The following is a 25,264-nucleotide window of genomic DNA, read 5'->3' on the forward strand; positions in this document are numbered from 1 at the left end:
CCGTGCTTATTACGAAGGAAAAAGAAGAGCACAATCAAAAAGTGGAAAAGAACAGGTATATGCTATCAAGAACTATAGATTGTATTAAGGTTTGCGGTGCACTTGAATTAGCTTTAATGGGACACGACGAAGGTGATAGTTCCGACAATCTTGGTGTTTTCTTGGGCCTAGTAAATTGAATTTCTAGCGTAGACAGTGCAGTAAAGGAGCACATTGAAGCTAACAGACTTTTCAAAGTGACCTAAAAAACCATCCAGAGCGAGTTGTTGGTCTGCAGGCTAGAAACCTGCAGAGAAGTGATATCAGAAGGAGCAGATTTTGTTAGTGTAATGGCCGATGAAACTACCGATGTTTCAGAGCAGACGCACTTAGTGTTAGTCTAGGTCAGGATTCGGATGGTCTTGCATGATATATTTTGAGCAAAACGAATAACATTTTAAAAAGACACCACACAAATTTATTGCGCAAACCTACGACGGGGTATCAGTAATGAGTGGTGGTAAAGGTGGAATGCAAGCAAAGATAAAAGCCTGCTATCCCAACGTGCATTACATCCTCTGCTATGCACACCAGATGAACTGACAAGGAAACATGCTGCTTTGCAGAATCAGTCGACTAGAGTGTTTTTGCTCACCTTTCAGCGTTTCCTGTTTTCTTTTCAAAGGTCGTCACAATGGACATCTGCTTTCGAAGCAGTGGCAGCACGAAGAATTTCAACTGGACCAGGGACTAGATTGAATTTTAGGTCGTGCACTGTGAATGTGGTGTACGAACAAAGTGAATCCATAAGGGAGTGTTTATTAATGATGGAAAAAACATCGTATAAAACATTCCTTGAAGCAAACGGGCTTCGTCACAGCTTAAAAGACGAGGATTTAATCCTTTGGCTATCATTTCCTCATAAACTGATGCCACATGTGGACATTATTGTACAACCAGTTGCAGTCAAGAACAACAGATGGTGTAAAACCAAAAATCTGCTATTTCACACTTCATTCAAGTGATAAACAACATAAGGGCATCGGTAGAAAACATTGCCAGTACTTCTGAAGAAACGCGTGTTTCAGGAAACAAGCGCAGAAATCTATCATGTCGGCGTACTGATGCCAAGGAAGTGTGCGACAGAATAACACGTGAGACCCGCGAACGCTTCCAAATCTTGAATCACCCGGAAGAAGCAAAATTCTTAGAGTCCACCAACATTGAACGATTTTCCAAAATGTTTCCGGATGAAGAACTTGGTGTGACAGTCCAGGCCTATAGAATGCTGGAAACGGAAAGGCTCAGAACAGAACTCTCGGTTCTGTATTGTAGACCAGATTTTATGAATAATGGTGGGGCAGTCACTGTGAGAGTCCAGGCCTATAGAATGCTGGAAATGGAAAAGCTCAGAACAGAACTCTCGGTTCTGTACTGTAGACCAGATTTTAAGAATATTGGTGGGGCAGTCCCACTTCTGCAGTTCATAATTTCTAGTAATCTGCAAGGTACATTCTGCCAAATAACTAATTTTCTGAGGATATTAGTAACAACACCCATGACTACTTCAGAGCCTGAGAGGTGTTTCTCATCACTGAAGATGATCAAGATCTTCCTGCGGAACGCCGTGTCACAAGAAAGACTACGTGCTCTCTCAATGCTCTCCATTGAGAAGAAGATGATATCTAGCACGGGGCAGTTCAACGCCAAGGTGATTGACAAATTCTGCAGCATGAAGGAGCGACGTATGGACCAGATTTTAAGAATATTGTTGGGGCAGTCCCACTTCTGCAGTTCATAATTTCTAGTAATCTGCAAGGTACATTCTGCCAAATAACTACTTTTCTGAGGATATTAGTAACAACACCCATGACTACTTCAGAGCCTGAGAGGTGTTTCTCATCACTGAAGATGATCAAGATCTTCCTGCGGAACGCCGTGTCACAAGAAAGACTACGTGCTCTCTCAATGCTCTCCATTGAGAAGAAGATGATATCTAGCACGGGGCAGTTCAACGCCAAGGTGATTGACAAATTCTGCAGCATGAAGGAGCGACGTATGGACCAGATTTTAAGAATATTGTTGGGGCAGCTCCACTTCTGCAGTTCATAATTTCTAGTAATCTGCAAGGTACATTCTACCAAATATTTCCAATAATAATGAGCCTTCAAATGAGACGATTTGGCATATGGCTTATACAGACAATATCAGTAATGTATACAGATGAGAAATTGCTTCACAATCGAATATCAAGTTTTTCAATCCAGTGTACAGCATCTGGAGTTACCAGCATGAAGCCATCTTCATCATCATGATAGGCTCGAATCTTATATTCCCTGACGATATGATGAATAGTCTGGTGTTGAGCTCCTCAGTCACAGTCTGGATTAGGTAGCTTTTCCCACTTATGGAGAGCGGCTCTGCACCGGCCATTTCCTTTTCTGATTCTATTCAGGGCAATCCAGGTCTTGCGTGGTAGGTGGGATCCGCTTGGAATTCTGGGACCTGAGAAGAAGGTATGCAGGTGCACATCTGTTGCTGCTTCCCATCTACCTTTCCACTCATCAAGAGATTTAAAATCCTTAGCATCCATGTCAGCAGCATCACGCAAAGTTGGATGACGTGATTTTAGTCTATTAAGATTCAAAAGTGGCAGGTCACTATTCACGAGTAGACTAGGATTTTTCTAGATCTTTTGGAATTCCTTCGTAAGGCATTATATCGGCGTACATCAGATGACATTATACCAGTTAGCAGTGGAAGCCAATGAACTGGAGTAGATGAGATTGCGTCACATATGATGCGCATTTTGGTATTAAGCTGGGTGTCAAGAAGCCTTGTATGATGACTGTTCAACCAAACAGGTGCACAACACTCAGCACTTGAATACATCAAACCCAAGGCTGATATCGCAAGGTGCTAAGTTCAGGAGGTGTTGTTTGAAGGATAATTTACGGTTCAGGATGACACCAAGTTATTTTGGGTTCCAAGCATGACGAAGAATTCTCCCTCTGAAACTAACATTCAGTTTCACGTTCGCCAAACGATTATTTAAATGGAAGCATGACACTTCTGTTTTACTCACACTGGGTTGAAGTCTCCAGATTTTGAAGTAGTATTCCAGTAAAGACAGGGCTTTTTGTCAGAATCTCTTCGGTCGTCTCCATTACCTGATCTTGTACAGCTAGAGCCAAGTCGCCGGCATAGCAGAATTTTCTGAATGAAGTGTCAGGAAGGTCAGAGAGATATAAGTTGAACAACAATGGTGAGAGAACTGATCTTTGGGGCAATCCGTTGTTTAGATTCCTCTCCTTGCTTCCAGTGATTACCTGAAACTTCCGATCACTTAACATGTCCATACAGTGTCAAAGGCAGCAGTAAGATCAACAAATGCTACAGATGTTTTCAGCTTCATTTGATATCCTGCCTCAATGAAGGATGTAAGAGATGTAAGAGCTACGCCCTGGTATGAGGCCTGCCTGTTCAATTGGAATATGCTCTAGGATTGCGCTACTTATCCTGTTATATATCAACATTTCAAAATTTTGTAGCAGCAGCTATGAAGTGCGATGGGTCGATAGCTTTCCACCTTGATGCTGCGTTTGCCAGGTTTCAGAATAGAACTTACCTTCGACTTTTTGAACTCCAATGGAAGTTGACCAGTCAGCAGGGTATCAGTGAAGAACTCTGCCAACCATTTCTTAGCATCTCCTCCCAAATTAATCAAAAATTCTGGATGGATGCCATCGAAACCAGCTGACTTAAAAGGTTTGAGGTCCTTCAGTCCCATGTCAATGTCTAAAACTGTGAAGGGATGTGCAAAATCAGATGAGGGAGATACTGATTGAGTGTTTCTATACGTTTACAAATATTTTTATATTTTGGAGAGGGGACAGGTTACTGCACACAACTGATTTTTATACACCAGCCGCCACTGGTCATAGACTTGAAGAGAAAGAACGGTAAATTATTCATTTGTTTACAGAAAGCTCATGATTCTTTCAAAAGGAGGCCTTTTCATTGCGAACCTAGGTGAAAAAGGAACATCAAATTAACTTAAAGTACTATAGAAACAATATATTCGAATGTTAAATGTGCGATTGAACTAAAGGAAGAAGTAAGAGGTATTCTCAAATATTGGACTGAAGCAGGGATGAGCGTTGTCATATATTTTGTTTAGTCTTATTACTAGTGATAAATTTGAATGTTAAGTGAGGCCAGTGTCCAGTATTCGGGAGAGAGTGGGTTTGAACACCACTGTCGGCAGCCCTGAAGATGGTTTTCCGTGGTATCCCATTTTTACACCAGGCAAATGCTGGAACCTTACCTTAATTAAGGCTACGGTCACTTCTTTCACACTCCCAGCCCTTTCCTGTCCCATCGTCGCCATAAGGCATATCTGTGTCGGTGCGACGTAAAGCCAATAGCAAAAGCAAATGAATGTGAAAGAAAGAGGAATATGGCAACCCCATGTTCCAATGAAAGCGAAATTCCCAGCCTTGAGATATGCAAAACAGTGTAACAAATATTAAATAAATAATTTGATATGACGTTTCCGGGAACGGAGATTGCGAGGACAGATTTTAATGAACATTTTAATGAAGCATTTGCCATTTTTAAGTGTTTCCTTGTGTATTACCAGTAACAGCTGCCATTGTTAGTACTATTCTCTGTATTTTAATTGCGTTTGATTTCTTCTCAACTGTATTAGGTCGGCACGAATGTGGACTGTGTCCAGTTTTCCGGCCGGGTGCCCTTCCTGACGCTAACCATATAAGGAGGGATGTATTCTCTGTTACGTGTTCCTGTAGTGGTTGGTAATGTTATGTGTTGTATGTAGATGAACAGTCATTTATTAAGACGAACACAAATACCCAGTCCCCGAGGTGGAGGATTTAACCATACGAAGTTAAAATTCCCAGCTCGACTGGTAATCGAACTTGGGCCCTATGTACCGAAGGGCAGTGCGGTGTCCTTTCAGCCAAGGATCCGGCCTTTAAATATGACATGGCTCTAACGAGAAACATAATAAAGTCATCTACACAATCAAACTACTATTTCCGAATTTTTTTTTTTTTTTTTTTTTTTTTTTACTCTTTGAAAGGTGATCATTGGCTATAAGTAATGCCGATGCCCTGGCGTGAACATATACCGAAAGAACTTATCTTTATCCTCCTGACCGGCAGAAGAAAGCAGCGTAAAGTTACTTCACTTCGTATTACTTTAATATGTTTCGGCAGTGAAGCCTAGACTTTCTATGACAGCTGATGGTGGAACTATTGAGGATCCGCCCACTCTCCAGGCAAGGGACTCAGCTACTACCGGACAAAAATTTTCAGCTTACCCAATTTACTTCCGGAGTCACGTGAGAATACCTTGGCTCGTTTTGTCGGGGGTTTAAGGTCGGATACCTTTTCTGGAACTACGTCATTTTCAGGTCAATATACCCTGAAGAATCCACTGGGATTCCAGTATCACTCATCCAGGTGACGTCCTTCCTGCTGCCGCCCGAGGTATCCTTGCATCCAACCTTGAACGCTTGGGTTGGGAATCGAGTGGCTATATCACTTCACCAAATAATAATAATAATAATAATAATAATAATAATAATAATAATAATAATAATAATAATAATAATAATAATAATGCAGGGCTTAGCATTTCAGAAGGTAGACCGTTGACTTTACAAGCCCAAGTATGCGCGGGTTTGATCCCGGCTCAGTAGGATGGTATTTGAAGGTGTTCAAATATCTCGTATTCCAGGTGGTACATTTACCACCACATGAGAGAACTCCTGCGGAACAAACTTCCTGCACCTGGGCGTCCATGAAAACCATAAAAGTAGTTAGTTGAACGTAGCAGCAGTAACATTGTTTTTGTTATTTTTATTCAATTAATAATAATAATTGTTTAACACCTGTTCTGACAGCTATCGGTGTTAACGGACTCCAGGATATCGGCTTTTCTCTCACAAGTGTTCTTTAAAGTGCAGGAACCCACTGACACGAGTTCTCGTATTTAAACACACTGGTGCGGGACATTGTATGGAGAATAACTAGTATGCAAAGAAGGAGAATGGAAGGTTTTGAAATGCGTTGTGTTAGAAGAATGCTGAAGTTCAGGTGGGTTGGTCGGATCTGAAATGAAGATACACTGAATCGAACTGGTGGGAGAGGATCGATTTGGGGAGATTTAACCCGGAAAAGAATGACAGGACACATCTTGAGACATCAGAGACTTCTTCGATCAGTTTTAGAGGAAAGTGTAGGTGGTAGAATAGTAGAGGTAGACGAAAACTTGAATGTGACAAACAGATTACAGTAGATGTAGGACGTAGCAATTAAGCAGGAATGAAAAGATTAGAATAAGAAAAAGTGGCATAGAGAACTGTGTCAAACCACTCCATGGATTGATGACCCTACAAGAACAAATGCCAAAGACCCCAGCTGGAACTAAAGTCACTATCTTGGGAACTAAACGACTGAAGCACTCAGGTAAAAAGCAAAGCGAAGTCATCTCCGTACAGGCCATGAAGGCCCTTGGAGTGGTGGAAGGTAAAGACTTCCACTATCCGTAACCTCGGCACTTGATGGGGTAGAGTGGTTAGCTCTACGCCCGGCCGCCTTTACCCCCAGAAATTAACCTGGTACTCATTTTGGTGTAGGCTGAGTGAACCTCAAGGCCATGCGCACCTTCGGAAGTGGAAAGCACTAAGGTCAATTCCAAGTAAAACTCCTCTTACACAAACTTCATGTGTTTAGCGATGGAGTACGCTTGCTGTTTGGAACATCTGCTCGTTCAACAGTGCCGATGTATTATCAGGGTGCTAATGATATGGACTAGATGCTATTGCAGTAACATCGGAGCGAGTGGTACGGTACTAACCAGACGCCGATAACAAGCTACATCTGTTACAATGTGGTAACTGGATACCTACTCTATCTGCACGGATAATAAGCGTTGTATGTTTGAAACTAGGGCGCAGAGCAATAAATAGTCTACTATTTAATTACCCGTCTGCGTCATCTTGAAACGGCTCAAAAATCACCGGTTTATTTTATGATTTAGCGTCTGTTTACTTCAAAACATGCTAATCGCCACATTCACGTAGCATTGTACTAAATTCTGAATGAGATATATATCCAAGATTCTCTTGTAAAATTACACAAGATCAGAGCTCAGAGGTGTGGTGCAGTGCCTGTCTCTTATTCGGAGGCCCCGGGTTCGATTCCCGGCCACCTACTTGATTGGAATTGAGGATTTATGTGACCGTGAGATAATAGACCTCGTCTAGACAGCCAACAATAACGAGCAAGAGGATTCGTAAAGCTGACGAGGCGTGTGGATAAAACGTCTGGGATTCACTGCTGTGGAAAATAACGTGTTCAGATGTATTGTTACTTGCTGTTTACATAGATGTAAAATAGTGACGTTGCTTGATTAGCAACGAGACTTGCCTTTGAAGCCATACGGCTACAGCTCGAAGAAAACAATGAAGAATGAAAGAAAGGGAAGCTGATCCAGATTCCTCTGATTTTAAAGACATTGCTTGCGTAGGAATAACTGTTTCCAGAACGTGTTAGGCAGACTACTGTTGTTTATATCTTAACGTATTTTGCTGTTTACTCTTCATAAAACACGTATTACTAATGAAAAGTTTCATTAATTACACTGAGTTATAAGATGAAATTTGTTTCTCAAGGCTTTTAGTTTTGATGTGTGATTTTAATGTAGTTTTAGTTCCTCTTTATGAATCGGAAATCATAGTTTATGTATCACGTAAGGATTTTACAGAATTTCAAATTATGCATTTACTTTATATTTAATATCAATTATAGCGAAATTTAGGAAATTAACAGCGATAAAGTAACTATAACTAACTTAAAATGAAGTGAATCTAGAAAACAGTTTATTAATTACTTTGTTTGTCAAGTTACAATATTAATTTACACAAATGGTGTCCAGGGTACGATTTTCATTACTTAAACTCTCTTCCTTTTGCTGCAGAAATGTGATCTTCATGATCGTCTGACGTGTTGCAACTCCAGAGTGTCACACTTCATAGACCAGCAACAGTCACCTAACATCACAGCATGCCGCCTACCCTGATAATGTGTTTCTATCTATTTCATGTCCTGGTAGAACCGCTCCTCGTGTTCTTTTCTTCACGAAAATCTCTTAAGTCTTCAGGTAAAAAGTCGAGTGGACTATGAAAGAAATGCAGCTTGATAGTCATATCACAAACTAAATTTTTCATGGCCATCAACATATCTGCTACGAATATCTTGTGATGCGGGTGCTTCCTCTTCCCCCCAAAATCCGTTTATCACATTCTTGAAACCTATCCAAGCCAATCTTTCCTCACAGGTCATCTAATCCTCAAATTGTTCGTCTGTCACAAGGTTCCTTACCTGTGGTCCCACAAAGATTCCTTCTTTTACTTTAGCATCAGACAGGAAGGAGAATTTCTGACATATGTACTTAAAACAGTCACCATCTTTATTCAATCCCTTTATGAACTGCTTCATGATCCCCAGTTTAATATGGAGAGGTGGCAGAATGACTTTTTCTCGTTTCACCAAAGATGTATTTATCATATTCTTGTTTCCTGGATCCATTGATGTTCTGGCTGGCCATTCCTTTTTAACCAACTATGCATCACATCCACGGCTGTCCCACAGGCAGAAGAAATATGGATATTTTGTGTAACCTGACTGTTGTCTAAGAAGCATTCCTGTAACATTTAGATCACCACAAACAATCCATTCGTGCTCTGAATACCTTATTGCCGTTAATAACATTGCAAGGGTTTCAAAGTTGTCCTTCAAGACTTAAGAATACGCTACTGGTATCGAACTATACTTATTGGTGATGTGTAAGAGGACAGCTTTGATATTTTGTTGGGTTCGATCGATAAACCTCTTGTTGTATGTAGTTCCGTATTTTGATACCACTCCCTCAATATTATTACAGTAAACAAGAGGGCCCTCTTCTGTGAAGTACTCACGAAATTCATCTTCTCTTGTTCGATACCAGGAAAATCTTATAACTGGAGCTGGCAGTCTTTTCTCCTTTAAACGAGAACCCAACGTTTGTAACTATTTAGGTTTAGGACATACTTTAGGTAATAATATTAGCTTTAAAATTATTTTTAAAAATCTGCAGGTTCGTTGGTATAAAACTTACAAAGGCAGATTATCATAATATAATGAGTTGTTACTTCAGCAGTTTTTCTGGTATTTCGTATAGGTATCTGTTCAAACTATCATGAAGGTAATAATTTATTCAATTAGATAACACGATACGCCTGTAAACATCGATTTAAAAATAAGTTAAAGAGAATACACATTTGCTTTGTTTCTTTGAATTTACAGGCATGATATCTGCAAACTACTCAAGTTCACTTATTCGTTAAAAGCTTTACTACCAAGGGATAAAAGATGGAAGTAGCTGAATCCGTTTGTAATTAATTACGGACATTTTACCAGCTGCCCAAGCTCCACGTCAATAGCCAGTGGAATGTCTCATTTGGTCTACTGACAGCTGACCAGCTGTCAATCAGTTCCACGTGGAGTTTTTGATTTAGGCCTAAAGAGTGGAATTTTGTTTCGGTTACTGAAACTCAGATTTCACTACCTAGAAGAATAATCAAGAAGCGTACCACCAAGCAACCAAGAGTTGAACCTTTTCTTTGCTTCTCAACAACTACAATTTCGTTTCCATTACCAGCACGACCCTACACTACTATTATTTTCCACCCACGCAAAGTTCTGAATTCATAAACACATTTTGCTTTGTTTTTAATTGGAATTAAACAATATAATACTTTAAGGAATGTGGACGGATCGCGAGAAATTTTTCACGAGTTTGGATATAAAACTTTGTAATTAACCAACTTCTACTGTATTAGAAAGGTTTTATTCAATATTAGTTACGTTAATAGCACAAATTTACCATTATTTGCCTAGAAATGACCCGTTTCTTCGTGAACATGTTTCAATTTCGACAGCATGCTTTATTTATGTGTAATATTCCGTATTTTTAAAATTTAACATGTGCTAAATTATTTATCTCGTAATTACTTCGTGACTTTTTGAGTTTTTTTTTTTTGCATTCGGTTACTCTATCGTATGTAATTATTATAAAACTCTTTCATTTAATGTTTATCGCAGTGTGAATTGGCATGTTTTACCAAACCAAAAACCAAACCCCATGGCTCTACAGCCCTTGAAGGACCTTGGCTTACCAAGCGACCGCTGCTCAGCCCGTAGGCCTGCAGATTACGAGGTGTCGTGTGGTCAGCACGACAAATTCTCTCGGCCGTTATTCTTGGCTTTCTAAACCGGGGCATGTTTTACTGTTAACGAAATTGTATCTTTTTAGATTACATTTCTAGTCCGACAACTTGCTATACGCAAAACTCTCAAGAAGTTATTTTATTTAAAGTGTGCTTCAATGTGAATTGTCAATTGAATGCCTTTGTTAGGAGACAGTGTCAAGGTTTTTTTTTCGACTTTTGGCGCAGTTGTGTGAGAATACCTAAAAACGGGACTGGGTCCGACTAATGCTAGTAACTTCATTCCTTATGTAACCATTCCCTGTGGGGAAAGATGTGAAAATAATGCTTGTAGGGATGGCTGGTATATATATACCAGTGATCTTGGCAGGCTGATGTGTAACATCTTTTGATTCAGTGAGGAAAGAAATTGTAAACTATCTAGTTCCTCATTTTCGTAGTAGCCTACACTCCTTTAGAGACGTTTTGATTTCGAATGATATGTGTGATGGTGGAATAATTGGGGGATACGACCGGCATTCGGGCAAAGGATCAATATGGTTACTATACTTTCTTTGGATCAATAACGAATCGAAAACAACCCTAATATTTAGAGAATTAAAATAATAATAATAATAATAATAATAATAATAATAATAATAATAATAATAATAATAATAATAATAATAATAATTGTATGGCCTCAGCTGCCGCGCTGCAGATGTTTTAATTTGACGTCATTTAGGCTTCCGATGGCACAGGTACTTCTACACCTGAAGCAGAAATCAATCATTTCAGTGAGCCCATTGGAAAGCTAGATGAAAAAAAATATTTTAATGACCAAATAATCATTCAAATATCGTTGTCGATTGAAATGAAGGGGGTTTTCTCATTGGATGAAGGGTATAGGAAATGGCCAGGTACTTCTTATAGTGCGCTATGCTTTTATGAGGAGCTACTGAACAGTGCATTAGTGTTATATACACGGACCGAGTCATTCTAGCCTTCTTTAATACTAAGCCGACCGCCAATTACATTCAGTTGTCATACCCGAATTTGATTTCCATTTTCAACCTAGCTGTGTGGGTCTGCGGATAATATGCTCGTTGCCTGCAACCAAGAGTGCAGCGTCGAGAACCGACACAGACGATTAGCAGTTAACAGCGCGGAAATGAGAAAGATTTCTGACAGTACGTTAACTGTCACGTTAAAGAACCCTAGTCCGGGTGAACTTTAAGCCTTTAAAAATCATTAAAGTGTATTATTATTGTTATTATTATTATTATTATTATTATTATTATTATTATTATTATTATTATTATTATTATCATTATCATTATTACTCACTTTGACGAACACAGTTGTAAGTTACTTAGCGACAAATTCAGAATGTGAATATTGTATCATTTAATAAACTCTTTCTACATGGGTGACAATGCCTGTTTGAAGGAGAGATAGCGGCTCCGGTCTAGGAAACCAAGAATAATGGCCGAGAGAATTCGTCGTGCTGACCACACGACACCTCATCAAATGCAGGCATTCGTGCAGGGCAGCGGTCGGTTGGTAGGCCATGGCCTTTCGGGGCTGTTGTGCCATGGGGTTTGATTTCGTTTGGTTTTGTTTGTACAGCATTTTATACTGAATGCTAACGTGGTAGACTATTGTGCAGTGGCCTTAGGTTTGATTTCTGGCTCAGACTAGTGACTGCTCCTCGGTATGACAGTCTGGAACGGAACTGAGTCAGCTTCGTGAAGACATTGAGCAAGTTAGAGACCTGGTCAGTGAACGCTCACATTAGCTGTGGTGGAACATCATAGAAGGCATAGATTGGTCGGTAGGACTGGCATAAGACCAGCGTCGGGTTTGAAAGAATTAGAAATATATTATACAGAACAGTGTACCCGTCAGTGCTGAGTTATGAGCTGAGGTGAGGATCATTTCCGATTCTACGGTTTTACAACAGCAGTCGATTATTATTGGTACTTTCTCTATGGAATTCAAAACTGTCAGCATCGATCATTCTCTGGAAAGAATATCTATACCTGTCAGGTCATCAGCCCAGAGGCTGGTTGGATCCTCAAATAGCACCACCAAAGGTTATGCGATTATAAGGAAACCACCCAAAACCAATGGCAGCACCAAAATGAGGCGTACTAGGCAAGATGAGAAGTGAGGTAGTTTGCCATTGCTTTCTAGGCGCTGCCTGGCCGAGGTGGTAAAGGCGTGCTCTGTTCACACGGAAGGACGTGGGTCCCATTGCCCGCCAGGAACTCGAGACTTTTAAAAAAGGAGATTTTCACTTCCGGATGTGCATATGGCTCTGAGGTTCACCCATATTATACAAAAAATTAGTAGGTTTACCGGGTTAATTCTTGGGAACAAACACGGCCGTGCGTAGAGCTTAACATTCTACCCCATGGAGAGGCGAGGTCACCTTCCACCCCTCCAAGGGCCTTCATGTCCTGTACAAAGATGACTTTTCTTTTTACAATTATTCTAGCCAAGTCAATGAACCAATCGTAAATTCTAACGTTGTCCTGGTAGTTAAAAACTATAATACAACTCGCATATCTAAAACAACGACTCCTTGACTGAAGGTTCCGTCAAGCCATCCGACACAGTGTTTTCCCAACGTCCCTTACAAGTAAGAAGATTACAGGAACTAAGTGGACAAAAGAGAGAAAGCTGGCTCCTAGTCAGCAAATGAAGGAGTAATGGAAGAAGAAAAAAGCAACAACTTTACCGAAGAGTAGATACGAGCCCCGTGGTCCTCAGTAGGCCTAAACGACAAATAATAATAATAATAATAATAATAATAATAATAATAATAATAATAATAATAATAATAATAATAATAATAATAATAATAATATGCCGAGCGAGTTGGCTGCGTGGTCCAAGTCTCGTAGCTATGAGCTTGCATTCGGGAGATGGTGACTTCCAACTCAACCGTCATCATCCCTGAAGATAGTTTTCAATGGTTTTCAATTTTCACACCAAGCAAAGACGATGGCTGTACTTCCATTAAGACAACAGTCGCTTCCTTCGCAGTCCTGCCTGTGTCTAAAACCGTCGTCGCCATAAGACATGCCTGAGTCGGTGCGACGTAAAACCAAGAAGAAGAAGAGGATTATTTGTTTTACTTCCCACTAACCACATGTTTATGATCTATGGAGACGCCTAATAATAATAATAATAATAATAATAATAATAATAATAATAAGAAGAAGAAGAAGAAGAAGAAGAAGAAACCCTTGGCACCAAGACGGTTGCCGTTCAGCAGATGGCCTGCAGATGTTAAAGTGCCACTTGAACAGCGTGTCAACTTCCTCAGCTTATCTTTTGGCTTTCTTGAGCGGGTCCACTGTCTCTCGCATTAGAGAACTCCTCAGTTCGTCCCACTGAATGACCGCCGTTCCAAAACTCAGCCCAGAATTAAGATTCATATACCGGCCTAGAATCGAACCCGAGGTCTTCGCTTCAGAGGCAGGCATGCTACACCTTCATCACGGTGCTGGCTGTTGTTGGTAAAACTTCCCCTCAAATGCTACCGATTTTAAGGGACACCGAAATGTTGTGGTCTTGTCCTGCATGAATTACTTTACACATCGAAAGGCAATGACAGTGGGGGAGAGGGCATGATTAGCTCAGTGGCTTAGCTGCTGGCCTCCAACCAACAAAGGTGAGGCTCGAATCCCGGTCGATCCTGGGTCGAGATTTTCATCTCAAGAATTACGTGGCGTCAGAAAGGGCATCCAGTCGCAAACCCCCGGCCAAAACCGAAATGAGCCTGGGAGGCTCCAGCGACCCCAGAAATACCTGGGATACGCTGAAGGCGGTTCATTTTGAGCATCCCTAAATGCCACACACTGATCTCAGCCGGAATTTAAGGACAGCGACTAACAGACTGCGCCATGAGTTCGGGCATTCCACTTAACTCCAACGAACAGGACAGTTCACCTTTACCCTAACCCGGTGCGGTCCTAAGATTATATTTTGGAGAATGTGTTTATTAGCAAGAGAATTCTAATATTAATAGATCACACTTATAATCAAAATTCGTATGAGCAAAGCACCTGAGAACAATAGCTAAGGACCTTGGAAACGTAAATGTGTCTGTTATCATACATCACACAAAGATAGCATGAGATATTTTCTGTTTCGTTGCAGATCTCGGCAGCTCCTCCTGCATATTTCTTGGGCGTACAACATTTGTCGCAATACGAGGTACTCACGTAGAATGTCATGTTGAACACATTGGTCAGAGTGTGAGGCGGTGTGTTCTTCCTCGAACTGCAGGTCTTTTCTCCAACACTGTTGCAAAACAAATTATCCTACTAGCTTTAGGAATCTGTTGATTTCATCAGTAGGCCTATAATTATATGTTGTAAACCATTCTAAAGAGTTTTTAAATTTAAAGACAAAAACAAGTATACTGAATTCAGAAAAGCAAGTAGTGACATTGTCAGTAGAGAGGACATTTTACATTTATGGACACAACATTGTTTGTGCTGAAAAATATGCGAAATTTTCTGACCTAAATATTTTATCTGCATCATTTCTTCGTGGGTGTTTTAGTTTATTTAGAAATTCACCTCGTTCATGTCCTCCAGCATACGGCATGATCTTCCCGGTTTCCATTATTAGCCTGTGTCGGTTTTGTTGAAATACTGAATATGATAAACATGATGATGGATGATGATGACACGATTTTTTTATTGTTTAAACCAGGGCCTCTCAGGGTAAGCATACACCTGGTGCATGCACTGTGCACGGTGCAAAAGACGACTTCGCTTGGTTGAACAGAGTGCAGACCCCCCACTCCTCGATTTAAAGCAATAGCGCTGTCTCTCTCTTTCCCCACGCCTGTCTCGCTCGCTCTTCCTGTCTCCCTCTACCTCACTTGCTTCGTAGCGCTCCAAATCCGAGCCGAGCTTAGCCTAGTAGCCCAGAGACGAAGCGTTGGTCCGAGCCGAGCCGAGCGGGACCGATGCACTGTGCACAGGAACTCTGCGCCGCTGTTTACACGCGTGAGATTTTGGGCGTTTGAGAGGCCCTGGTTTAAACAATGCCATTAGTCGCTGATCTTGGTACTACGGAGTAGTAAATAGTTTTTCTGGTGCTAATGAAATTTCCTTCTCTTACTCATTCATTTTATGTTGTTTGCTGCTGGTAGGAGCACTGCAGGTCACAGCATGGCGTGCAATGTCAGCCAGCAGAATTTTGAATGCAATGCTGATGTGATCACTATACTATTTACTTGGTGAAACATTACTTTCTTTGAAACTACGTATCTTCATTCTCGAGGAGAATCCATGGGTTCAAAAATGACGTTGGCCGAAGTAATGGTGCATGTTCAAATTAAGGCTTTAACACTGAAAAAATAATGCAATTTCAACATATCTAGTGAGAAACTTTGAACTTACCTGAAGAGGAAGTCGGTCTGAGCACCCAGTCCCCCAAATCTAGTTCTAACTGTCCGTACGTGAGTCCTGTGTCTGGGTACCACACTTCATCCATCATCTGTAAATAGAGAATGGGTAACATTGATAATTATAATGATTATATACAGATTCATTCATTCATTTCTACTGATGACCTGATTACGTGAACGAATCGTATCCATGAAATTTTATGATAATTTTTGTCCTAAATGGAAGATAATAATTGCTTTTGTGTAAATGAAGAGTAAAATTAGCGGTAAATTAATAAATACCTTTATTACTAGAGAAATATACGCATGCGTACTTTACTACATTACGACTATGAGTGCTACAACGTCACAGCGCTTCGGTATATTTTTTATTCATGAAGCATTTTTGTGTGTGAAGTCTTTGCTCACTTAACGTTTTTGAACTTCCTTGCTTTGCATTGCTTTGCTTTGTTTTGCTTGATGTTACTTGGTGGGACGAGTTGTTGCTAGTTGTTTTACGTCGTACCGACACAGATAGGTCTTATGGCGACGATGGGACAGGAAAGGGCTAGGAGTGGGAAGGAAGCGGCCGTGGCCTTAATTAAGGTACAGCCCAAGCATTTGCCTCGTGTGAAAATGGGAAACCACGGAAAACCATTTTCAGGGCTGCCGACAGTGGGGTTCGAACCACGAGTTGTTGACTTGTGACCATAACTCATTAATTAATACAATTATTAGTCCTTGGATCATGCTATTTTATTTATACAAAAATCAATTTACTTACGATCCACCTCTATTTTTCCGTCTGAACTGCCCGCGCTGGTCACAATGGTCAAAGATATTGAGAATTCACAGACATAGCACTCCCATTCGTCGGTGAAAACTCATTAATTAATATAATTATTGGTACATGGACCATGCTATTTTTCTTTCAACGAAAACATTTTTGTGTTCCTTACGATACAAATTTCACATACAATTTCCCGTTTGAATTGCCCGCGCTAGTCCTGATGGACAAATGTATTGATAATTCACTGGCATAGCACTCGCATTCGTCGGTGCTAGCGCTGGACTTCGAGAAGGAGACGACAGACGGCACAATGCAGCGGAATGCCACAGAAGAGAGTAGTGTCTACAGCGAAATAGTCCCTGTAGGTAAAAAAAACAAAGTCATCTCCATACAGACCATGAAGGCCCTTGGAGGGGTGGAAGGTAAAGGCTCTCACTATCCGTAGCCTCGGCACTTGATCCGCCTTTGCCCCCAGGAATTAACCTGGTACTCATTTTTGGTGTAGGCTGAGTGAACCTCAGGGCCATGTGCATCTCCGGAAGTGGAAATCTCGTTTCTTAAATTTAGTCGCTGTACTGTAGGTACGTATGTACATTTCTCTAGTAATAATGGTTGTAATTAATTTACCGCTAATTTTGCTGTAGATTTGCGTGAAAGCAGTTAAAGACAAAAATTACTATGAAATTTCATGGATACGATTCGTTCACGTAACTTAATGACCTCGGTGGCTTTTGCCTTCCAAGAGTTCCCGGCAGAGTTAGTGGTAAGTAATGGCGTTTAAATACGACAAATCCGTGTCTTTGGATTCCGGCAAGTTATAGAGCTCCCAAAGCAAATCTGTCGTGCAAGGAGACCTTTGAGTACATTGGCCTGTCGAGATGATTGCTACTCAGCTAGATGGTCTGAAGATACTGGGGTGTCATGTGGTCGGCGTAACGACATCTTCAGCTGAATTGCTTGGTTTCAACTCCCGGACCCGCTGCCTGTCGTACCAGACAGATACTCAGATGTCCTCACAAGTCTAAGTGAGACCGGTATCAGCCCTCAGTCTAGAATTAAAATCCTTGGACTGGCTGTGATTCGAACTTGGGGCCTGTGGGTGAAGGCCAAGCATGTTAACCCTACACCATGGAGCTGGTCTAGAGCTCCTGCGGTAGAGAATTCCGACAACGCGGTTTCCATTAAGACGATTAGCTGTTAGGACCATACAGCCAAAGCCGTAAGCGGTGTTGCAAGTGCCACCGTACATTGCATTTGGTTATTCAAAACAATGTCCGACTCGTTGGCTGAACGGTCAGCGTACTGGCCTTCGGTTCAGAGGGTCCCGGGTTCGATACCCGGCCGGGTCGGGGATTTTACCCTTAATTGGTTAATTCCAATGGCACGGGGGCTGGGTGTATGTGTTGTCTTCAACATCAGTTCATCCTCATCACGACGTGTAGGTCGCCTATGGGCGTCAAATAGAAAGACCTGCATCTGGCGAGCCGAACCCGTCCTGGGATATCCCGGCACTAAAAGCCACACGACATTTCATTCAAAACAATGTGGAGAAACAATCAAATATTGACAGTTAGCTACACAGATTTTTCCATCACCCTGCAGGTTTGGACTGTGATATGCAGATGTTCTAATCCTGGCTATCCTAAGCATGTTACCACATTTGCTTCTTAAAATCGCTGATACAGCATTTTATCGGAAGCCTCGATGACCCTAATCCCATGCCCAAGCAATTACCTACATTAAGTCAGGTCATCGTACAAATCTTTTATGCATGTACGATTTAAAATGTATAAAGCCTACTCCCAAAAACGAATTAACGACTTATGTATGGCGAATGAGTTGGTCCTCTGTACATGACTCGATTCCCTTGCTTCATGGGCGCTATGTATGTTTAACTGTTTGATGTCGGTACCTCACTACCTGCCGAGCAAGAATTGGGCTACTATGAATGCTATTGATGTATCAGTGGACTTTGTCAGACGTATCAGGACCTGAACAGATTTTAAATTCCCTCTAAATTTTCCTTAACTTGGCATTTAAATAATTATTGTTCCAAAGATTCACATTGCTTAGCTGAAGTTTAATATTTACTATACACATAGGTTGTGGAGAATAATATTTTCAAATTGTTCACAAGAATATTAAGGACTTTTAAAAGACCCTCTATTATAAACTCGAACATACTCGTTGCTGTCAGAAATAAATGTCAATTCTGTGAAATGCTTTCAGCATTGAATATTTCTTTAAACTATTGCCGTTAAGTATTTTCAGTAATTGCGCTAAAAAGTCTTGCAATCATATGTATTTCCCACCACATTCCGATGCTCGAATGTGGGAAGTGTCGATACAGCATCACTTCCAGTGTCTGGAACACCACTCTCGCGTCCATAGCAGTTGAGAGGGCTCATGACGAAGGTGAGTTGACGTGGAAAAGGTTGTATAATTCAGTGCATTAGTTGAATAGTAATAAATATACATAACAACATTGTAACGTGATCATGCGACTGTCAGCCTGTTGTAGGCTCCTTCGGTATTTTCAGGAAGGAAAGATTGAGTCAAGCCACCCTAAGGGCATATGATGGCCTTTCTTTTATTGTGCTTTCCGTCTGGTTTGTCCGCGGATTTTTCGGAAGGCAAAATCAGAACATTCATATTCTGAAAGCACCCGAAGATACTAAAAATGCATCAGCTGGTATATAAAAGCAATGGGGAGTAGTGAGTGCTCAAAATCATTCAATAATGATCTGCATTTAGGGAAGTTGCCAAGGTGGCAGATTATCTATCTGTTGCTTTCCTAGCCTTTTCTTAAATGATTTCAAAGAAATTGGAAATTTATTGAACATCTCCCTTGGTAAGTGGTTCCAATCCTTAACTCTCCTTCCTATAAACGAATATTTGTATCAATTTGTCCTCTTGAATTCCAACTTTATCTTCATATTGTGATCTTTCCTACTATTAAAGACACCACTCAAACTTACTCGTCTACTAATGTCATTCCACGCCATCTCTCCGCTGACAGCTCGGAACATACCACTTAGTCGAACAGCTCGTCTTCTTTCTCCCAAGTCCTGGAAACATCTCTAGTTGGGGGTCTTACCAGTGACTTATATGCCCTCTAATTTACATCCTTACTACAACCTCTAGACACCCTCATAACTATGTGCAGAGATCTGTACCCTTAGTTTACAATCGACTTTATGTGATTACCCCAATTCAAATATTTCTTTATATTAACACCAAGGTGCTTAAAGCGACCCCATAAAGAACCTTTACCCCATCAACGCAGTAATTAAAACTGAGAGGACTTTTCCTATTTTTGAAACTCACAACCAGACATTTAACCCCGTTTATCATCATACCATTGCCCGCTGTCCATCTCACAACATTAACGAGGTCATTTTGCAGTTACTAACAATCGTGTAACTTATTTAGTACTCTATACAGAATAACATCATCTGCAGAAACGTGATCTCTGATTCCACTTCCTTAACTTATTCTCCTAGGTAACCTATCCTCCTACATTCGCCTCAAATGAACCCACCACCGAAGCCGGTTTATGCGTACAGCTTCATCCGTCGAGTTCATTCTTAACTTATCCTCATTCCGAATACCTCCTGCCATTGTTCCCACCTGTTTGTACCAGCAATCATTCTCGCTACTTTCATGTCTGTTACTTCTAACTTATGAATAAGACATATTGAGTGCACCCAGTTTTCGCTCCCGTAAAGCAACGTTGGTCTGAAAACAGACCGACGTAAAGATAATTTGGTCCGGGAGCTGACCTCCTTCTTACAGAATACTGTTGAATGCAACTGCGAGCTCACTGAATTAGCTTTACTGCACCTCGATTCAATCTCACTTACTATATTACCATCCTGGGAGAACACACATCCTAAATACTTGAAATTATCTATCTGTTGTAGCTTTGTATCACCAATCTGACATTGTTCTCTTAGATGTCTTACCTACTAACAGCAATTTAGTCTTCGAAGGGATAATTTTCATACCATACTCATTGCACCTATTTTCAAGTTTCAAGATATTAGACTGCGGGCTTTCGGCACAGTCTGCCACTAAGACAAAATATTCAGCATAAGACAGACTGCTTACTACATTTCCACCTAACTGAATCCCTCCCTGCCACTTTATACCTTTCAGCAGATGATCCATGTAAACTACGAACAACAAAGGCAAAATATTACAGCCTTGTCTAACCCCTGTAAGTACCGTGAATAAAGAACTCATTCTACCGTCAATTCTCACTGCAGCCCAATTGTTAACGTAAATGCCTTTCATTGATTTTAATAATCTACCCTTAATCCCATAGTCCCCCAGTACGGCGAAAATCTTTTCCCTCGGTACCCTGTCATATGCTTTCTCTAGATCTACGAAACATAACTGCCTATTCCTCTCGTAGCATTTTTCAATTACCTGCCGCATACTGAAAATCTGATTCTCACAGCCTCTCTGTGGTCTGAAACCACACTGGTTTTCATCCAACTTCCTCTCAACGACTGATCGCATCCTCCCTTCCAAGATGCCAGTGAATACTTTGCCTGCTACACTAATCAATGAGATACCTTGATAGTTGTTGCAATCCTTTCTGTTCCCTTGTTTATAGATAGGTTCAATTACTGATTTTATCCAATCTAACGGTAACTTACCAACACTCCATGCTAATCTTATTATTCTATGAAGCCATTTCATCCCTAACTTCCCACTATACTTCACCATTTCAGGTCTAATTTCATCTATTCCTGCTGCTTTATGACAATGGAGTTTATTTACCATCCTTTCCACTTTCTCAAGCGTAATTTCACCAACATCATTTTCCTCCTCCCCATGACCTCCGTTATTCGCCACACCACCATGAACATTTCCTTTTATGTTGAAAAGATTTTCAAATTATTCCCTCTACCTCTCCAGTGATTCCCTGGGATCTATTATGAGTTCACCTGAATGACCCAAAACACTGTTCACTTCCTTTTTCCCTCCCTTCCTAAGATTCTTTAGTACTGTCCAGAAAGTTTTCCCTGCTGCTTGACCTAGCCTTTCAAGGTTATTACCAAAATCTTCCCACGACTTCTTTTTGGATTCAACAACTATTTGTTTCGCTCTGTTTCTTTCATCTATGTACAATTCCCAGTCTGCATCAGCTCTTGTTTGGAGCCATTTCTGATAAGCCTTCTTTTTACATTTACAAGCTGCTCTCACTTCATCATCATCATTCCACCACAGTTGTTTCTAGGCTTTCCCTTGCTGTTGCTACTACAGCATCACTGTATGCCACCCATTCTCTTTCTGTATCTTAAACCTGCTTAATGTGCACTGTTCGGAACTTCTTACTAATTATTTCCATGTACTTCTGCCGAATTTCTTCGTCCTGGAGATTTTCTATTGTTATTCGTTTACAGATAGATTTCAATTTCCCTATTCTATTCCTAGAGATACTTAGTTCACTACAGATCAGATAGTGGTCTGTTTCAACGAAAACTCCCCGAAAACCCGTACATTCCTAACAGATTTCCTGAATTCGAAGCCGGTTATAATATAGTCTATTATGGATCTGATACCCCTATCTTCCCATGTGTAGCAGTGAATAGCATTATGCTTGAAGAATGTATCCGTAACTGCTAAACCCATACTATCACTAAAGTCCAGCAAACGCTTCCCATTCCCATTAGCTTCCATATCTTCCCCACATTTACCAATCACCCTTTTGTATCCTTCAGTTCTATTTCCAATTCTCGCATTGAAATCTTCCATTAGCACTATCCTATCCTTGCTGTTGACCCTGACTACGATGTCACTCAATGCTTCATAAAACTTGTCAATTTCAACCTCATCTGTACCCTCACATGGTGAATACACTGAGACAATCGGATGAAGGAAAAACGAATCAATTAGTAAACTTTCCAGAAGTTGTTTACAATTATTTAAGTAAATATGACATGTTTTAGTCGTTCTGACTGCAGATTTTAAAACTTTTCCCAATCCCTCTCTCCATTCCTCTATTACTGCCTGGAATTGCACTCCCTTTGAAATAATTACCGGGCCCACTACACTATAGATAAAATTCTTCATCATCATCATCTATCTCGAGAGAAGAGCCAAAATTGAATGAAATATAAAGGGGAAATACCCGATGTTTGCTGCTTTTTCTATCAATTGTCAATGGTGTATATCGGTGACCGGCGTCTAGGCAATGTGACAGGAATTCGAAAAGTAAAAGTGATCTTAGAAGCCATCGTTTAGATACTTAGCAACTAGGGGCACAAAATGTTAATGTTCGGGACTTTCATTATATTAAATGCATTTACTGCATATCGATACTGTTAGGTTTCCCGGATATTCTCGGTGTTGTCATTACTCGTAAAATATTTTAAGTTAAGAGGTTAGAGATATTATAAAGTACTGTATTTCGGGGCATTCTGCATTGCGCCACGTATCCCACAGCCTCGTGTGAGCAGCCAATTTTTAGTTTTCACTGCACTTCCACGAGGGCTTGTAATTACCACATTCGTGAGACTGCACTAAAGCTAGTACAGCTATATAGAAGTCATTAACCTCTTCGTGTTCACTTATCGACGTTCACTTGTCTATCTAGTACCATGCATATGCATATATTGCAGAATTCGCTTAGTGGTGAACTACGCCGAGATATTCTTTTCCCAATTAGGAATGTAGGCACCAAGACAGGTAGGCCTAAGTAGAGTCGTTCTTCCCAGAGATCGGTGGCTTTTGCTGAGATGGGTTTCCCTCCAATTTTTATTACAACAACGCTAAAAAGATGTACGGCACTTCAAGTACTTAACTAAACCTCAGGGCGTGTGGCGTACTGACGGCTATGTTTTTCTGACAGGAATGGGTGCAGTGACAAATATAATGACGATGTATTGTTATCAGTTCACATAAGGCTATACTTTAATTAAGGCCAAGGCCGCTTCCATCTTACTCCTAGCCCTTTCCTGTCTCATCTTCGCCATGAGACCTACCTGTGTCGGCGCGACGTAAAACAACTTGTAAAAGAAATGACGTTAAATGGCCAAAAAGAAAACCTGTTTGGAACTACTCTTTATTATTTATATCCAGTCCGGTGTTATGATCTCTACCTGTTTTACAAAAGTTTCCATTCGATGCCCAGTCACGACAATCCTCCAAATAACGATAGATTCTTTAGTGTTGTTCACACTTGCGTTCACCGTGAATATTTCTCTTGAACCCTAGCCACAGGGATGACGTAACTACTCTGTTATAGCAGCCTTAACCCTATGTTGCCCTGCGTGTCAAAGCTGTTATGGAAAGCATCGGGGGGCCGCTGACCTTCTATGTTAGGCCCCTTAAAACAACAAGCATCAAGCATCATCAAAAGCATCGGAATTTACAGAAGGCTACAGTAGGATACATTTGTCACAGAACTGCCGATGGTGGATTTTTCTTTAAAACTTCACTCTTACGTAATTCTCGCCTATTTCTTCATGTTAGCTTATGTTTGCCGTGATAAATGAGGCATTTCTGTGCTAAAATAGGAGCTGAAATCATTCCAGAATATTTTACCGTTGTAAATGACAGAGAAGAATTGCTAATATATATATAAAGTAACATGTCCTGACTGACTGATTCATCATCGCCGAGCGAAAACTACTGGACATAAAGAAATGAAATTTTGAGAATTCATTTATAATACAATGTAGGTGCTCATTATGGGAGGATATTAGTATATTCCGTCGCTAACGTGGTGAAAACGGGGGTGAATTTTAAAAATGGGTGTATCTATATCTCAAAAACTTAACAGTTTAAAGACGTAAGAATTGATATTTGGAATCTTCATTAAGAATAAGGAAACACGTATCTGTGTGTTTTCTGAAAATCCTCCTTCGGGGTATGAAAAAAGGTAGAAAAGTGGTTGGATACCTTTTATGAAGATACTTAAATCTCAAAAACTGAAGATGTTACTTTAATGAAAATTGGCATTTGGAATCTCCCTTAAAGTAAATAAACACGTATATCTACAATACATCTCAAAAATATAACATGTTACAGACGCGATAATGGGTATTTGGAATCTCCTGTAAAAGTAAAGGAACATGCATATTTTTTTTTTCTGAAAATCCACTTAAAGGGAAGTGTTAAAGGGAGTGAATTTTTAAAATGAGTATATCTACAGTATATCTCAAAAACTTATCATATTACAGACATGAACATTGGTATTTTTAATTTCTTTAAATAATAAAGTAACACGTAATATTTTGTTTTCGGAAAAATCAATTAAGTGGGGGTTAAATTACTGAGAAAGTGGGTAGAATTATTTTTATCAGGATACAGGTATCTCCAAAACTGAAGTTAATACAGACGTGAAAGTTGGCATGTGCAATGAAATGAAATCCACAGCCTGTTTGCAGTCACTTGACTGGGTCAGGAATGGAATGAATGAAGCCCCATCTAGCAATGAGGATAGGAATTTTGCTGGCTGCCGAAGCCTGTCACACTCCTCTGGGGCAATGATTAATGAATCACAGATGAAATGAAATGATATTGGAGAGTGTTGCTGGAATGAAAGATGACAGGGGAAACCGCAGTATCCGGAGAAATACCTGTCCCGCCTCAGCTTTGTCCAGCACAAATCTCACATGGAGTGACCAGGATTTGAACCATGAAACCCAGTGATGAAAGGCCGGCGCACTGCTGCCTGGGCCACGGAAGCTCTGGTATCTGCAATATCCCTTAAAATAAAGGAACACTTATTTTGTGTTTTGGGAAAATTCTCTTAAGGGGTTTGTAAAAAGGACTGAATAAGGGATTGAAT

At 40.4% G+C, this 25,264-nt stretch overlaps 1 protein-coding gene across 1 annotated transcript in view; it reads right to left on the reverse strand.

Moving 5' to 3' along the window:
* LOC136863522 (uncharacterized) overlaps window positions 1-25,264 on the reverse strand; it is a 34,494-nt gene that overhangs the window by 1,790 nt on the left and 7,440 nt on the right. The window contains exon 2 of the mRNA XM_067139909.2: window positions 15,682-15,778. Within this exon, the coding sequence (XP_066996010.1) occupies window positions 15,682-15,778 (97 nt within the window). The remainder of the gene's footprint in view (window positions 1-15,681; window positions 15,779-25,264) is intronic.

This window comes from Anabrus simplex, chromosome 2, assembly GCF_040414725.1.
Source record: "Anabrus simplex isolate iqAnaSimp1 chromosome 2, ASM4041472v1, whole genome shotgun sequence".
In the NCBI taxonomy this organism is placed as follows: Eukaryota; Metazoa; Arthropoda; class Insecta; order Orthoptera; family Tettigoniidae; genus Anabrus; species Anabrus simplex.